Source organism: Drosophila novamexicana, unplaced genomic scaffold (genome assembly GCF_003285875.2).
Source record: "Drosophila novamexicana strain 15010-1031.04,08,12 unplaced genomic scaffold, DnovRS2.1 tig00000193-arrow-pilon, whole genome shotgun sequence".
Taxonomy (NCBI): Eukaryota; Metazoa; Arthropoda; class Insecta; order Diptera; family Drosophilidae; genus Drosophila; species Drosophila novamexicana.
In genome coordinates this window covers 4,928,100-4,944,017 of record NW_020824787.1, presented here as the reverse complement: position 1 = coordinate 4,944,017, position 15,918 = coordinate 4,928,100, and the positions used below count along the sequence as shown (strand labels likewise).

Sequence of the window (15,918 nt, the reverse complement as noted above, 5' to 3'; positions counted from 1 at the left end):
TTGCTGTTGCAGTCACAGCAAACACTTTTCGACTTCTTTTTTTAAACTTAAAGGGAGCACAAACACACATACATATACAGACACAAACACAGAAGATATTTTCCCAAGACAATCAGAGGACGGCGACTGAAAAACCGGGACTGCCGAAAAACCCGTCCGTTCGCCAAAGATCCACACTCGTTACTGAGCAAACGGTTTGTTGTGCGGCACGAGAAATGTATTTGAGATACTTTAAGCGAGAGCTCAAGAGCGATCGCAAGTATAAGAGAGTCGGAAGATGAAGTCATAAAGTAGCCCATACACTCTACAATCGGTTGTACCTGCTGAGCTGCGATCGCATTTGAGGATATTTATAATCGAATGTTACCACAATTTTCACTCACGCTGATAAAAGTTGCTAAAAGTGAAAAGTAACAGAAAATTAGCAAAAATAAAAGTAACTTAAACCATAAAAAAAAAAAAAAAAAAAAAAAAAAAACCACAATTTTCGTTTTAAAATGTTTGTGTGGGAATTTTGAAAAAATAAATAACTACCTACCATCAAATATATAGAGTATTAATTTTTTTTTTGCTACTTTACACCTTGCTCAAAGCGTCCTGTCAAACAAGGCAGGCAACAATAATCGGATGGTTGTGAGAAATGGCCCCTACACGCTACGATCAGTTGGCACAACATAAGAAAACATCAAGTACTTATGCTCACACGCAACTCAATCCAACTCGAACTAGAGAAGACACGAACACACAAAATGAGAATGAGTTTGGAAAGAGAATATGTTTTCACGAACACAAGTGAGTAAGAAAAGAGTTTTGTGGCTTATGCAAGATTTAAGTGTTGTTTTATTTTTATTGTCTTATTAACAACCATTAATAACACTAATAATAATAATATTTCTTATCTATTTTATTGGAAAAGCTAATTTTCTAAAATCAATTTCATTCTGGCAAAACCATTTATTTAATGTGTCCCTATATTTAAATTTAACTGTCACACTAAGCACATCGTTGGCAATTCTGTGTGTTGGCAACGCGATTTTAGTATTTTCGCAGCCCTGCATACGCAGAGAGTGAGTGTGAGCGGCAGAAAGAGAGAGCGAGCGAGTAATAAAAACGGTTATCTTAGTATTGGTTAACTTAATTGCGCCAACATGGTTTTTAAGGACGCTCGGGGGATAGACAGCTCTCATACAAACACAAAACGAAGGAGAGCACAAAATGCAACGGAAAAAGCGCCAACGCCGCAACGAGTTGCCAGTTCACATTTGGAGCTCCTACCGAGCAGTCGATCGCACGCGAGCTTGAGTGTTTACCTCCGTCAGGTCGTTACGATTTATGAAAACATATAACGAATTCCAAACGATACAGGAGCCAATTGAAAAATAAAACTCACACTGAAAATGTTGTTATTTGGGCTGTAATCAACAAAATTTTATGTGTTACATTTGTCATCAAAATTTGTTATAACCCCCCCGCAAACACAGAAAAAAAATAAGTTTATAAACAATTGTGTGGTGTTATGCAGAGTCCATTTTTTGTCACAGCTAAATTTCTAGTTTCATGGTGTGGTTACGGCTACTGCTGCTGCTGCCCCATCCCGTTGTGCATATCTATACACAAACACCCATAAATATTTAGGTGAGTCCGCAGCCACATACTTACCTGCCTGCCAACTATGCAACTGTTACAGCCCCCACCACGTTAATACCATAAAAATAGTCCAGCGGACGGCTCTCCCAGTACGAGTATACCCCCAAAAATTGATTACGCAGTACACATAACATAGAGTGCGACGTGTGCTTCTTCTTCGTTATTTCGCGTTTTAGTTTCATTTTGTTGGATTTGAAAAAATGCGTTGGTTGCTTTTATTAATACAACACCAAACACACACACACACACGCGGGACAAATGAACAAGTGTAAATGAAAGAGAGCGGGAGCTCATCAGCTTTTGAGCAAGAGAGCGAACGTAAGCCATGCGCAGTACAGGGCAACAGCAAACACTGTGGGAGGAGTGTGGAGCGTGGAGCAGTTGGAGAAGCTGTTGCTATTGCTGTTGTAGTAGTGTATTGCTTTCTGTTTTGTCTGTGAGTGTGTGTGCTATGCGCGCGGCAAAAATCTCTGCTTCGGCCTCGACGTTCATTTAAAAAAAAACTGACAACTAACTGTGAATCGCCGCAGTCGAACATCGCCATTCATTTTACGTTGACAACAGAGAGTGGCTTTTGTTTTGTTGTTGTGCTTTGCTATTGTTGCGAGTTGATGACGTCATATGGCAGTTCTATTTTTAAAAAGTTGTTTCTAATACCTATTGTTTTACAAACGCTCTGCGCCCAGCTCAGATGTAACTAAAAAACCAACGAATGCAATTGGACCCTGTTCGCTTACACGTTGCGGCCACCGATAAGCGGTACATGTGCATGTGTGTGTGTGTGTGTATGATTGTTTTTGGTGATATGATTTGTTTTCGTCACGTGCAGTGCGCATACATGCATACATGTTCATGTACATATCTTGGTATATACTTATGTATATATGCATGTTTGTTTTGGCGCGCTGGAATTTCATAGCAAGCCTTTGCGCCAAAGTAAACTACGTATTGGAAACACTTGTGTAAGGTTGAAATGCCCGTTAGAAGTTTTATATTTACCAACACTTTAACAGCAAGTTCAGTGTTAGTGATGATGATATATGAATGTATGTAGATGTATGATGTTAGACTAGGGTTTAATAAGACTTAGCTGTATTTAATTACATTTCACTGTTCAGTTGGCAATATAATATATATTTTATATATATAATACATGAATTTTACATTCTATGAAATTCTATGAAACTCGAATATAAGATCCATAAGATAAGATCGTAATTGAAACGAATCGAAATCAACCCACTGAAATTGGAATAAAAGTGAAAATGTTAAAGTTCGACTGACTTCTGTATTTCTTCAATTACCTTATTCTTGAAATCGGTTTATCTTTCTTCAGGCGAAACACACCTTAATAGTGATACGTCACTCTTTTTAATTTGTATCCGTAGCACATAAATTTCGCACTCGTAAATTCATATAGACCCACACATGTGTAATATCTAGATATATGTATGTGTATATTAACCCGACTGTGTCCGTAGTTTCTCACTTTGATTGTAATCTATCTTTAGCTTTACTTTCGCCTTACCTGCCTGCTCTGACATGATGCCGATCCGCCATTAAGAACCTGTGCTAGCTTGACTTTTAAACTTTAAATCCGGAAAAGGAAATGTAGGTCCTTTAACGAAAATTCCCTAACGGCACGCCAACTGTTTTTTGGATTGGCTAAGCAAAAGGTTAAGAATTTGCATAAAATCGAATAGTATATATGTGCTGGTAATGTGTGTGTGTGTGCGTGTGTGTATTACGTGTGTGCGTGTTTGAGTGAGTGTGTAAACGACACACATTCCTTGACATGGCAGGCCAACATCATAAACTTTGGGGGCTCACAGAGCTCGACATCATCCCCACAAGCTTTGTTGGAGGACTCGACGAAAGCACTTTATTATTGACCCAGCTCTGTGTCGAGAACTTGCGCCCCAGCCATATGTTCCATACTAGGAATACCTATATGCTAGTATGCCTAAATATATGGCATAGCCTATTTGAGGACCAAACATATATATCCTTCGTGTGCCTTTATTCATATTATACGTAGCACTTCAGTCAATATTTTAAATTAAATTATAATTAAATTAACTTTTCCATCTATACGTTCTTATAGTTAGCATAAATATGTCGAAAAAGTTCTGTAGATCCTGTTGCAGCAGGAAATAAGAATTTAAAAGCCTTGCTCAACCAAACCTATGATTCAAATAGATTTAAAATGTTTACAAAGGAAATCTATAAAAGTCAAACAAATTAGAGTTTCGAAACAGTCATTGAATAGGCTTTAGATAGCAGGGTATTTAGTAGTCGTTGCACTGCTATTTTAGTAGCTTTTATTAGGATGCGGATGTCAGGACACGACTGTCTGACGTGCCTTTTATGCATATCAATAAAGGCATAATCCACACACAAACACGCCTATACGGAAAACTGGGGCAAATAATGAAAATGCGGCATGGTCGCAGACATTGTGCTCCTCTTGGCAGCCAAGGAGGCCAATTCACATATATATAAATCGAACAAAACATGTTTATTATTTTCCAATACAGTTTACGACTATCTATCATATGTACTATGTACTATATTTATATGCGAGAAACCTTTTGCGGAAAGCAGCATTTACTTTATCCAATTAAGGCAAAGTCAGTTGGGTGGGCGATTTCATTGGCTAAAGATGAAAAGACTGAAATAAAAAAAAAATAAAATAAAATTGTTATTTATTATGGAATCAAGCGGAAGCATTGTAGAGAGAACTACGCGTGGGCAGACCTGAGCTGCGAGCAGGGTCTAAAAATGGTGCTCTCACTAGACTCGTATCTCGTTTGTCAAAGATAACTGAGGATGTCAGAGATTACATTGCATTTTAAGAACTCTTTTCATTGTCTTTGCAGTCGCTAAAACACACTCAAAATGTTGGAAGACGACAATTCGGATCTGTTGGTCTGTGCCACAGAGATGCAAGAAGGTATGTGCTAGTTTTGGATTTCATTTCCGTGAACTTTTAACCTGACTTCCACATTATTGCAGATCGTCTATTCTTTGTGGTATTCAAAAAGAACATCAAGCCAAAGAATACGGCAAATACCCATTACTTTAGCATAGACGATGAGTATGTCTATGAGAACTTTTATAACGACTTCGGGCCGCTAAATATATGCATACTGTATCGCTATTGCATGAAGCTCAACACCAAACTGAGTGCCAAGAGTCACGCGAACAAAAAAATCGTGCACTACACCTCCATGAATCCGGCGAAGCGTCTCAATGCAGCCTACCTGATTGGTTCGTATGCAGTAAGTGTAACCTTTCTTGGCTGGATATCTTACTCGCACCGCCTCGTTAAGACGGAAATTAAAACCTTGTTCTTGGCCATACCACACGGTTTGGCTTGTATGTGCAATAGGTGTTAGCAATTGGGTGGGCATAATGAAAAAGGAAATATAGTAAGCTTACTTTAAGTTTAAAATTGGGTTAAGAATCAGTCAAGCGAAGTGAAGGTGTATAAAGAGACTTTGGGAGTGAATGTATGAGATACAAACAACTGGAAAGAGAGTTATATAGTCTGAGTAAGACAAGACAGGCTCAAATAGAATCTAGGGCAATCCATCTATAAACAAGGCACTAACATTATATATATAATGAGATATTGTATAAGAAAATTAAAAATTGTTGAATTTGTACAATATTATTATACAGAAAATAGCTTGCGTATTAACATCTTACATTCACTTTATTTCAGATAATTTATCTGAATAAAACTCCAGAAGAGGCCTACAGACTGCTCGCAACTGGAGATGTACCTGCATACACGCGCTTCTGTGATGCCAGCTATGGGCCCAGCAGCTTTAAGATCTCGCTGCTCGACTGCCTCAATGCCATACATAAGGGCCTGCAGGCGGGCTTCCTTAACTTCAATGACTTTGATGCGGAGGAGTACGAGTACTTTGAGCGTGTTGAGAACGGGGATTTTAATTGGATAGTACCGCAAAAGTTTATAGCATTCTGTGGGCCGCATCAGAAGTCGAAGACGTTGCCAAACGGCTATCCATGTCATGCGCCTGAGCGTTACTTTAGCTACTTCAGGGACAACAATGTGACCACTGTGATCCGTTTGAATGCGAAGGTCTACCATGCCTCATCCTTTGAGAATGCCGGTTTCGATCACAAGGATCTGTTCTTTATCGATGGCAGCACGCCCAGCGATGCCATTCTCAAGAAATTTCTGTCCATATGTGAGACCACAAAGGGCGCCATTGCGGTGCATTGTAAGGCGGGCTTGGGACGCACTGGCAGCCTGATTGGTGCCTATATAATGAAGCATTATGGCTTCAGTGCGCTAGAGGCCATCGCATGGCTGCGCTTGTGTCGACCCGGCTCGGTGATTGGTCATCAGCAGCAGTGGATGGAGGAGTAAGTGGCGTTGACGCAACCATAATCCCGAAAAGCCTTTAATAATTGCAATTATTTTACAATCTTTGCAGCAAACAGTGCTGGCTATGGTCCGAGGGCGAACGCATGCGCCGGCGCAACTCCTTGTCGATGCTGCAGCACAAGTATGGCATCTACAGCATTGAGCTTAAGAACAAGTTCTCTAAGATTGAGATGTTCGAAGAAAAGCCGCTGCCGTTGGCAACGTCAGATCCCTTTGACCATGTTGATTTGCTGCTGACTCGCGTCAAGGGCATCTCACAGCGTGTGGACACAATGCATTTGAATGATCAGGATACATTGGATGCAGCCTGTGAGCAAACCGATGAGGAGCTTTCCGAGCAGCAGCTAGAACTGCAGGAGTTGCATTATCACTCGACGGACGAGGCCAATTGCAATGGCAGCGATAATGATACGGACACGGCCAGTGCCGCAGCCGATCACCCGCTCGCTTCCACCTACACAATCTCAACGCGTCGTCGCAAGTCGCCCTCGAATGCCAACAAGCCAACGGTAATAGCGAACTCGCTGCGTCGTCTGGTGAATCCCGGCGGCGGTAACAATCGCAGCAATAGCAACACCAGCGCCATGTCCAATAGCCTCGATCCACCCGGCAGCAGCTGCACCGAGAAAAAACTGCGCAAGCCCAGCTCCAATGTGATTGAGGCGGCTCGTCATACGATTGCGTCCTCGGTGCGCATGACGCAAACGGCGCTGGAGAAGAAGCAGACCCAAACGCAGGGCGACAAACTCAATCAGATCAAGGCGCTGCGTCGGCATCATTCGCGTATTGTGAACAGCAACAGGTGGGCTTTTAATATATTTGACTCTTATAATAGCTGTACTCAACACAAATACCCTGTAATTTTTGCTTCTGCAGCGAGTCTGATCAGAATCAGCGACATACGCGTGCCCGCTCCCAGCCATTTCGCAACAACAACAATGTGGTTAATGTGTCCGCGGCGTCATTGGGCCTTAAAGCCGGCAGTTGTTTGCCAGCCAATGCATCAGCAGCAACAACAACAACGACGATGACGGCAACAACAACATCACATAATCTTAACAACAATAACTACAATAATCTAAACTCTTTGCATAACTGTAACAACAATAGCACTAACAACAACCACAACAACAACAATGTGCAGACCAATGCGGCCAGTCGCACACGCAGTCTGGCCATCTACAGCAAGAGGTAAGTGCAGTCCAATACACCCACCCACCACAATAGATTGCCCTACCCCCCTCCAACACAGCGCTACACACCCACATTTTATTATTGAACACGATTTGATTTCAAGTTCGAACTGTGCTGCGGCATTTTGTATTCTCGTTTAGTGTATTAGTATTTTGTACACCTTTTTTGATGTCCTTCGTTCGCTTTACACCTTTTGCCAGTTTGTATATATTATAAGTACACAATATATTTATATATGTATACATAGTTTTAGCATATTTATAATTTTCCCCCCTCGCTAACCGTATTTGCACACTTTTAACACTGGCGTGAGAGCATATCGGCTATCGATATCTATATCTATCGATATCGATAACTGTTGATTTGCTGGCGCCGGCAAAAAGTAACGTTTAAATTCGTTAACAACACTAATTTTAGCAGCTAATTATTTTGTTTTTATTGTTTATTGAGTATGTACTTACATTTTTCCAATTAATTAGTCTTACAATTTGTTTGTGCATGCAAAATTACAAAAATAAAAAAAAAAAACAACGATTTCAAAATTTTTGGGTGCTTGCGATACTCTTCTTTTGTTTATTTACATACCTTTTGGCCATTATGTTTATGTTGTTGCTCTTGCATTTTCGCAGTTTGTTTTTTTTTTTTTCGTTTTTGGTTCCTGTGCAATTGTTAAGCTTACCCTGTGCCCTCTACTCCAACTCTTACATCTTTCTCTCTTGTCTCTTGTGCTTGGCTGTGGGCTCACCATTTTCGCTCCCCCTCCCTCCGTTGACAGAATGGAATTGAAGCATCTGCGCAAAGCGGAGCAACAACAGCAACAAGAACAACAGCCCGCTACCGCCATAGCCGCTGTGCTCGATAAGCAATTGAAGCCCTACGCAACGATCAATGAGAGTAAAATACCCATCGGTGTTGGCGGTGGTGGTGCTGGCAGCTCGGCGACCATACCGCCGGTGCGAGGCAGTGTAACACGCAGCTCGCTGCATCACATGACGCTGAGAGGTCGGTCGCGCATTCGCTATCAACGGCCCGGGGCAGCAGTTGGGGCTGGCGAGCAAGCGGCACAGCCGTGCACGCTGGCAACGGCGCGTTATTATCGTGATGTTTCTGCCATGCCCACCGTATCCTCGTCGTCGTCCTCGTCGTTGGCCAATGCTTGCGGTAGTGGTGCTTCCGGCGCAGGTGCCGGTGCCGGTGCCGGTGCCGTTTGCTACAATATAGCGACACGAACCTCATCCGGTGCGCTTGATCTTAACTCCAATCCGCTGCCAGCTGCAACCACAACAACAGCAAAGACAACATCAACTACAACTGAGGCGTCTAGCGCTGCCAAGTCAAAGATACCCAACTTGAACAACAATCACAATTGCAATTTGAGTAATTCGCATTCTTCTACACCTCCCCCAGACACAAGCCGGCTTAGTATGGGCATCTATGGCGGCAACGGACGTGCCGCTAGCGACGAACAGCGTGCCATCAACAACGAGCATCATTTTAATAACCTGGTCAGCAACAAGCGGAACAAGCGTTCGCTCAGCTCCACACGCATCGAGAAGGACAAGTGCGACGAGTACAACACAAAGTTGCTGCGAAAGACAAGCGTTGTTGCCGCTGCCGCAGCGGCAGCAGCAGCGGCGGCGGCAGCTGCAGCCGCTGCTTCGACAATGAGTAAAAATAACATTAACAGCCACAACAATAACAACAACAATAGCGGCAGCAGCAGTAAACATAATAGTAACAGCGGCACACCCACAACCAGCATTGGAGGCGGCAGTTTTAGGCTTTCGCGTCGAATCTTTGCTGAGTCGGGCTCATCAGCCTCCACATCAGCCTCCAATTCTGGGATACCGACACCAACGCAACCACCATCGTTGCCCTGGCAGCAGCAACATCCTCCGCGTGGAGCCAGTCGCCTGACCACAGAGCGCGAGCAACAGCAGCACCTAAAGCTGCGCAAGAAGATCAGCTACTAGGTGGGGATTGGTCCAACCTTATAGTGAGAGAGTCAAAGCTAAAACCGGCTGCTGCAATTGTTATTGTTGACATTTATTTTGTAAAGAAAATCTTATAGTATTAATAGTAAAAATTTACACTAGGCCCACAAATGAAACTTGGGCTTGTTTATTTAAATACAACATTATTTGGGTGCAATAGGAACGAATCCGCAATTCTCTTCAATAATTGCCTAAGCTTAACTGAGAATCCATTGTTATTTTCACTTTCAGCTGAAATAATTCGATTTGTTTATGATCTGCATCCATTGCAGGGTATTGGAAAGTCTTAAGCTGTGTCAAGCTAGCTTTGGCAGTGTGTCTTAAATTTTTCAGACACATATATAATCTCGTCTGATCGTATGAACCATTCAAGTTTTATTTACATTTTTTTTGCTTATTTGAATTACAATAAAAAATATAAGTGCTTTTACATTTAATGCGATTGATGCTACGTGAATAAATGCAAATTGTTTTTAGCATTCAATCGTTTTTTTTTTGTTATATATAAATTAGAAATGCAATACAAGAGAAACCGCGTGTTTATAGTTTTTTGAGTTTTGCAATTAGGGAAATTCCCGTAATATCAAATTACAATACAATTGCAAAATAAAGTAAAACTAGAAACAATTATTTTACTTATATGAATAAGGATAATTGTAAATATTGCGATTTCGTTCCTTCGCCCAATTGATTGAACATTATTAACAAATGATTGTACATGACGACCTTAACAGAACTCTCGCTTTTATATTTAAACATATGTATGTATTTTTATTATACGACGTTTACTAGGTCTAAGCGACGTACAAAGTTTATGCATACAATGTAGTTGTAAGTATAGATATTAATATACAATATATATATATACGTATATATATAATAATCATGTGCATTATTTCAAGTGTTTATTGTAAATAACACGTTTATTTAGTTTTAAGTATTAGTTGAAATATATGTTATATATACAGAAACACCAGCATTTCTGATCGCATTCAGTCTAAACCAACATGACACGAAAGTATTGGATCATGTTATTATAGATCTTGCTCTCGGGACCAATAAACACGCAATCGTAATCACAATTCAATTCAATCTGCAGCACAGGTTCCATTGACTTTGCTTCCAGCGGTGTGATGCGTGGATTTAGCTTAAGTGCGCCGAGCACAGCCGAGAGCTTTGCCTTGGACGAAACGTGATCAGTGGAATTCAGAACCTCAAAAGCGGCCTCCTTTAATTGTGGATAGAATGATTTGAAGTAATTGTGACGATCGCATAGCTTGACGGATTGATTTTCTTCCCCTCCGGCATCGGTCAGTTCACGATATGTTTTGAATTTGCGACGACGCTCGGCCTCTACGTCCTCAAGGGTGCTCTCCAGTTCGCTAGGGTTGCCCGTCTTGGTGCTCACCAGCTGCGTCTCTGGGCTAGCTTTGTCCGAATCGTTCGATATTATGCACAGCATTTCAATAGCAGCGCGCTGGCGTGCATCCTTCTTTTTGTCAGACTTGCCATAACGCTTGATGGAGGCCACGGAGCAGCAGGCCACAAATTCGGGCGCATTTGGCGAGCCACTCTGCTGCACTATCTCAATGATAGGCAGCGGCATATCATGACGTACGCAATAATCACGCAGCTCCTTCAACATGTCCCTGTTCATGTTTGTCAGCTCGGCCAGGCTGTTTAAATTAAAGTTGTCCTGCACTTCGCCGTCGCCATCTGCATCCAAGTTAATAAAGCCCGGCAGCTGTCGCAACTTGCGCAATATATTGGCGGCAGCTAAATGCTTGGCATCACGCTTGGAACGTCCTGCGAAGATTAAATTCAGTTTTTAATATTGGTTTTAATGTTTGCTACATATTCCTACCATTTCCATAGGCTTCGATGTCCAGCAAAACGACTTTGCAAACATAACCGCCGTCTTCGCCGTCAATATAATCATATACTGGATTACCAGTCTTGGCCTGAGCGCAATATTCTTGAAGCGCCGAAACAGATGACTTGTTCTCCATGAGCGCTTGAATATACCCCGGAATTTTTGAAAAATCTATTGGCGAGCTGCACACGCTTCTGCGCTTGGGAAATACGCATACAAATTATATTTAGCGTCTCTTCAAAATAACTTGATATATGTGACAGTGTTGCCAATCACTCGGCATTAATAATGTACTAAATTTGCCGTTTGTTATTGTTTGCCCTGAGACTGTTTATACTATAATTATTTATGGATTGATTTTACTTTCAATAGTAAATAATAATGGTACCATATAAAATATAATATTAAACAGATAGTTGCTGACATCTGCTAGATACACGTCATGTCGTCGAGAGTGGCAACGCCACAGCTGCCAAAGCAACCCTGGCTGTGTATTAAAACAAGTGTTGCTGTAGACGAAGGAACTTTGATTATTTATTTTGCTCAGCTCGGCTCTGTTCGGAAATTCGTTTCATAATCAACAGTTCTCATTTTAATGCAAGGAGCCGCATAACGAAACACAGCAACAGCTACGTTTTTAGTAGAACTCAATCAATATTCGGGATTAGCTAAATTTATTGTTAATGAAAATCGTGCCAGAGGGGAGACGTAAAGTGACCGTGGAAGTCTACACAATACAAACACAAGTATAGAGGAAAATACGGTGCCTCTGCATACCACTGCCCACCCCCTACCAACTGCCGGACGCTGACGAATCACGAGCCCACTAAAAACACTTGTCGCTTGTCGCTGGCATTGTTGCTCCATTTTGTATCGAGTGTGCGTAGCAAGCAATTAGCAACGTCGCAGAAAGTGCCCGGGAGGGTGAGGGTTAAACTATGGACGATACCGCTGCAGCCACGACGCCGTCGCCGTCCCCAGCGGCAGCTACGGCCGCTGGCTATGATGCTGCGCGCGACAAAACAAACGAAGGCGTCGCTGCCGCTGCCGCTGTCGCAGCCAACAGCATTAGGCTCTTGATTAAATCGTCGAATCAGCAGTACGACGACATGAACATCGAGAGTGATCTCTGCTGGACGGTGCAGAGGCTCAAGAAGCAGCTGTCCCTGGTGTATCCCGGCAAGCCGGTAGGTTCTCGCATACACACAACATACAAACACACAGGAACACACAGACACAAACACACACGCACACATACACATATACATATATTAGCATATTCCTCATATTCACGTCAGCCTTGAACATGCCCTATCTTATCAAGCGGGGCGCTGGCCAATCTTTGGTTATTTGCTATATGTGTATCTTCTACGCTCAAAGAGCGAAAATTGTTTGTCTTTTGCGTCTTAATTTAGCGTTGACTTGCCGAAGTACACGTCATTTAATACAAACTCTAAGTGCAGCCAACAATTGGACACGTCTAACGCAACTTATTTTTATTGTATTAGGCTAGTTAAAGCTAAATTGCTTTCATTTCATCAGACAATATTAGATAAAGTTAATCTAATAAGCAAAAATATCTTGGCACCCGGCAAGCTAATACATATATACTCTACGTACAATATGTATATATGTCTCAAATGTTGTTAGTTTGATGTCATATGTTAAAAATGCAGTGCAGAGTATAAATATCATTTATTGGCTGGCTGCGCGAAAACGATGTGATACGGGTGAACGATGTGTTAAGGAGATTTGTATATATGTTTTCTTAAATGGGTTTGAAACGGTTCGTAAGAAAAGCCATAAACTTGCTTAGAAATACACAAAAAATGCTGTGAAAAGCTCAACTTCCTGGTCCGTAGGTAGTCAACAAAGGCGGAGTTTTTGATAATCAAAAAAACTTCAAGCTTATTTAGCGACATCTTCAGGAGAAACTAATAGCATACGTTTTTGTTGTGAGTCCAAGCTATACTGGAGCTTGTTATCATAGGTAGATATGCATAGACTTGGAGATTAGAGATTAGCTTGCAAACAAACCGATGGACAGAGAAAGAGACTGAACACTATTTCGATGCAGCCAGTTGCCCTGTCGATGCAAAGTCTCTTCTGTACTGGAAATTAATAACTTCCAATCCTGCATTTTAAATTCACCCAAATTCATTGGCTATTTATTTGTTTTTATTTAAAGCCTACCCTTGCTATTGTATTAGAAGCTAATAAAAGTGGTATTTATTTTGTGTTACAGGAAATTAACGACCAAAAGCTCATCTATTCGGGCAAACTGCTGGATGATGCCCAAAAGCTATCGGAGGTTATACGCAGCTACAAGGATGTCTATCAGCAGTATCACATCTTTCATTTGGTGTGCGCTAACAAAAATATTACCAAGGCACCGTATAAGACAACCACGCCTCCAAAGGAGACCACAGCCACAGCCACAGCCGCGCCGCGCCGCGTGGATATCAATGCCACTGACAACGAGCTGAGGCAGCGTCATATGGCCGCCGCCGTTGCAGCTGCCGCAGCTCAGATTCCTTACCAGCAGTCAAACCTACAGCAAACGATTGACTCTCATCCCTGGCTGCAGTTGCAAAATCAGGCTTATCAAATGGCTGCGGCCCAGGGCGCATCGACATCGGCATCGGCATCGACATCCCCAACTTCACAAATGGCTTTCCAGCGGCAGCAGGTGCTTCTGTACAATGCCTGGATCCAGCAGTGGTATGCAGTGTATATGCAACAGACGATGCAACGGTGAGTTCCCAAAAAGCGTGCGTAAATAGAAATGATATGGGTTCTGATATATGATATAGTCATAACATAGTCAGGTAGTAAATATCTGAGATTAATTTCCACAGTGCTTTTGCGAAAAGGTTTCCTTTTAAAACAGGTTTAATCTGTGACTCGTTTATGCATGACTCTAGCAACAAGTTTAACTAGGATACACCCTGTCAGCTTTGAGTAATACTAATATATAAAACTTCAGCCGAAAGTCTTTGTATTTTTTTGGTTTTTAAAACTATTTATAACAAAATTTCAGTCTTTGGTCTTAGTCACTGAGGTGTCTGGGGCAGGGTATTATATATCGACGTTGCTTCTTTGGCGACAGCTATAAATAATTCCTAATTCCGCAAATATTCGCTCATATATCACGTGTCAACAGTTTGAGACTGCGCCACGTTTGCAGATTATTGATTTTGCAAGCAATTCAAAGCGATATCTTTATTTGTTTTTATATATCCTTGCAAGCTCACACAATTTATAGTATATCGGTGTATATGTATATCTAGCCAAATTGTTATAGCCATGTTCGCGTGTTATTCAATGTAAAAGTGGCAAACACAGATATTTTGCGTGAGTTAAATGTTCTTACACATTTAAACTATCTATATATGTACAGTAAATAAAATAATAATATATCGATTTGTTTATTTTCAGCACTAGCGGCACGGGCGGTGTTCTGCCACCAGCAATGCTGCCTCCCTTTATGCAAGGTATGCCTGGCCTAGCCAACAATATGGGTGTGCCGCTTGTGGGACATCAGCCGGTGCCGGTGGCGGGCGCTACTGGCCCTGGTGCTGGGCAGCCAAATGAGGAGGCCGCTGCACAGCAGCCGGCGGCCCGTCAAGTGGATGGACTCAATTTTCCTAACATACAAGAGGAGCCGGAGATGCGCGATTGGCTGGATAGTTTCTTTAGCTTTACCCGATTGGCCATTTTTATAACAGTTTTATATTTCAATTCGTCGCCAATGCGCTGTTTGCTGGTGGTGCTCATCGCAAGTGTTATTTATCTGTGAGTACGAGAGTGGGCTTAAAAGCCAAAATGATTTGCTAAATTAAATAACTCATAATCATTTTTGTTCGCTTCTAGCTATCACATTGGTGTACTGCGACGTCGTCGCGAGCGCAACAACAATAACATCAACCGCAACAACAATGCTGGCGGCAATAATATTGCCGCCTTTGCGGCTGTGCAGCAAATTCAACGCATGATGGACGCTGCCGTTGAGCATGACAATAATCCGCAGGCTGCCGCTGAACCAGCACCAGTCGCTGCACAGGAGGACGCAGCTCGGCCACCAGCGCCAGCTAGCGCTGGTGCGGATCAGGCCGATGCTGCTGCTGCTGCCGCTGAGGCTGTGGCTGTTGAGCCAGCGAATGCCAATAACTCTGTGATTTCTATTGTGCGCACATTTGTCATAACGTTCTTCACATCGCTGCTGCCCGAGGCGCCGGCGCTGTAAAGGCTGACGTCGTACTGCGTCCAATTCTATGTGGCCTCTGGATTATGTTTCCATTATTTCCTTCTTAACACTCCCCACACTTTTCACATTTATAAATTTTATCATTTATGCATACCTGAACTTTGCAATATCTGTTTTTCTAGCTATGTAATGAATTATATGTATATTTATAATATGTCTGTATGTGCATGGAGCATGCAAAAATGGGCCTGACCCTGCGTCTCCGTGCCTCAGCCTAGCCCCCCCGTAGCTTTAGTGATTTTTTTAGCGATAAGAAAAAATAAAATTGTTTTTGATGTGAATGGCTACAATTGCTATAAAGGCAAAACGAAACTATGAAACCGATTAATTGCAATTATGAATTATAATAAAAAAAAAACATATATATGCATATATATATGTATATGCTTTAACACCAAAATGCTTATCTCGTATCAATGTGTCACGTGTGGAAAACTCCAAGCGCGTTTCTTCAATGGAATTTGATTGTGAATGGAAAATTTTCAGCTGGAAACACTTTCACTGCGTGAGCGACTCGCGCGTA

General features: G+C 42.0%; 3 protein-coding genes across 4 annotated transcripts; 2 read left to right on the top strand and 1 right to left on the bottom strand.

Annotated features, from left to right (window-relative positions):
- Window positions 1–1,167: 1,167 nt before the first annotated feature.
- On the top strand, window positions 1,168–9,367 carry LOC115758912 (dual specificity protein phosphatase CDC14A). 2 transcript variants are annotated; one of them, XM_030699709.1, is made up of 8 exons: window positions 1,168–1,635; window positions 4,527–4,600; window positions 4,663–4,928; window positions 5,375–6,045; window positions 6,117–6,869; window positions 6,944–7,258; window positions 8,037–8,579; window positions 8,640–9,367. In XM_030699709.1, the coding sequence occupies exons 2-8, from the start codon at window positions 4,546–4,548 to the stop codon at window positions 9,232–9,234; spliced, it is 3,198 nt and encodes a 1,065-aa protein (XP_030555569.1). In that variant the 5' UTR covers window positions 1,168–1,635; window positions 4,527–4,545; the 3' UTR covers window positions 9,235–9,367. The 2 variants fall into 2 exon arrangements, with proteins under 2 accessions (XP_030555569.1, XP_030555568.1); XM_030699708.1 differs by lacking the exon at window positions 8,037–8,579 and having other exon boundaries at window positions 1,178–1,635; window positions 8,669–8,764.
- A 762-nt stretch (window positions 9,368–10,129) lies between these two features.
- LOC115758914 lies at window positions 10,130–11,572 on the bottom strand. Its single transcript, XM_030699711.1, has 2 exons — window positions 11,120–11,572; window positions 10,130–11,061 (listed from the first exon to the last, which is right to left on the bottom strand). Exons 1-2 carry the CDS (start codon window positions 11,262–11,264, stop codon window positions 10,253–10,255), a joined length of 954 nt encoding a protein of 317 aa, XP_030555571.1. The 5' UTR covers window positions 11,265–11,572; the 3' UTR covers window positions 10,130–10,252.
- Window positions 11,573–11,673: 101 nt separating this feature from the next.
- Window positions 11,674–15,776, top strand: LOC115758913 (homocysteine-responsive endoplasmic reticulum-resident ubiquitin-like domain member 2 protein). The gene is made up of 4 exons (XM_030699710.1): window positions 11,674–12,315; window positions 13,374–13,882; window positions 14,567–14,923; window positions 15,002–15,776. The coding sequence occupies exons 1-4, from the start codon at window positions 12,067–12,069 to the stop codon at window positions 15,372–15,374; spliced, it is 1,488 nt and encodes a 495-aa protein (XP_030555570.1). The 5' UTR covers window positions 11,674–12,066; the 3' UTR covers window positions 15,375–15,776.
- Window positions 15,777–15,918: the final 142 nt, after the last annotated feature.

Coding starts and splice junctions, on each gene's coding strand:
- LOC115758912 (XM_030699709.1), top strand. CDS start 4,546: ATGTTGGAAGACGACAATTCGGATCTGTTGGTCTGTGCCACAGAGATG. Junction 4,929..5,374: donor ACCTGATTGGTTCGTATGCA/GTAAGTGTAACC, acceptor ACTTTATTTCAG/ATAATTTATCTGAATAAAAC. Junction 8,580..8,639: donor ACATCAACTACAACTGAGGC/GTCTAGCGCTGC, acceptor TTGCAATTTGAG/TAATTCGCATTCTTCTACAC.
- LOC115758913 (XM_030699710.1), top strand. CDS start 12,067: ATGGACGATACCGCTGCAGCCACGACGCCGTCGCCGTCCCCAGCGGCA. Junction 12,316..13,373: donor TGGTGTATCCCGGCAAGCCG/GTAGGTTCTCGC, acceptor TTTGTGTTACAG/GAAATTAACGACCAAAAGCT. Junction 14,924..15,001: donor ATCGCAAGTGTTATTTATCT/GTGAGTACGAGA, acceptor GTTCGCTTCTAG/CTATCACATTGGTGTACTGC.
- LOC115758914 (XM_030699711.1), bottom strand. CDS start 11,264: ATGGAGAACAAGTCATCTGTTTCGGCGCTTCAAGAATATTGCGCTCAG. Junction 11,062..11,119: donor CATCGAAGCCTATGGAAATG/GTAGGAATATGT, acceptor TAATCTTCGCAG/GACGTTCCAAGCGTGATGCC.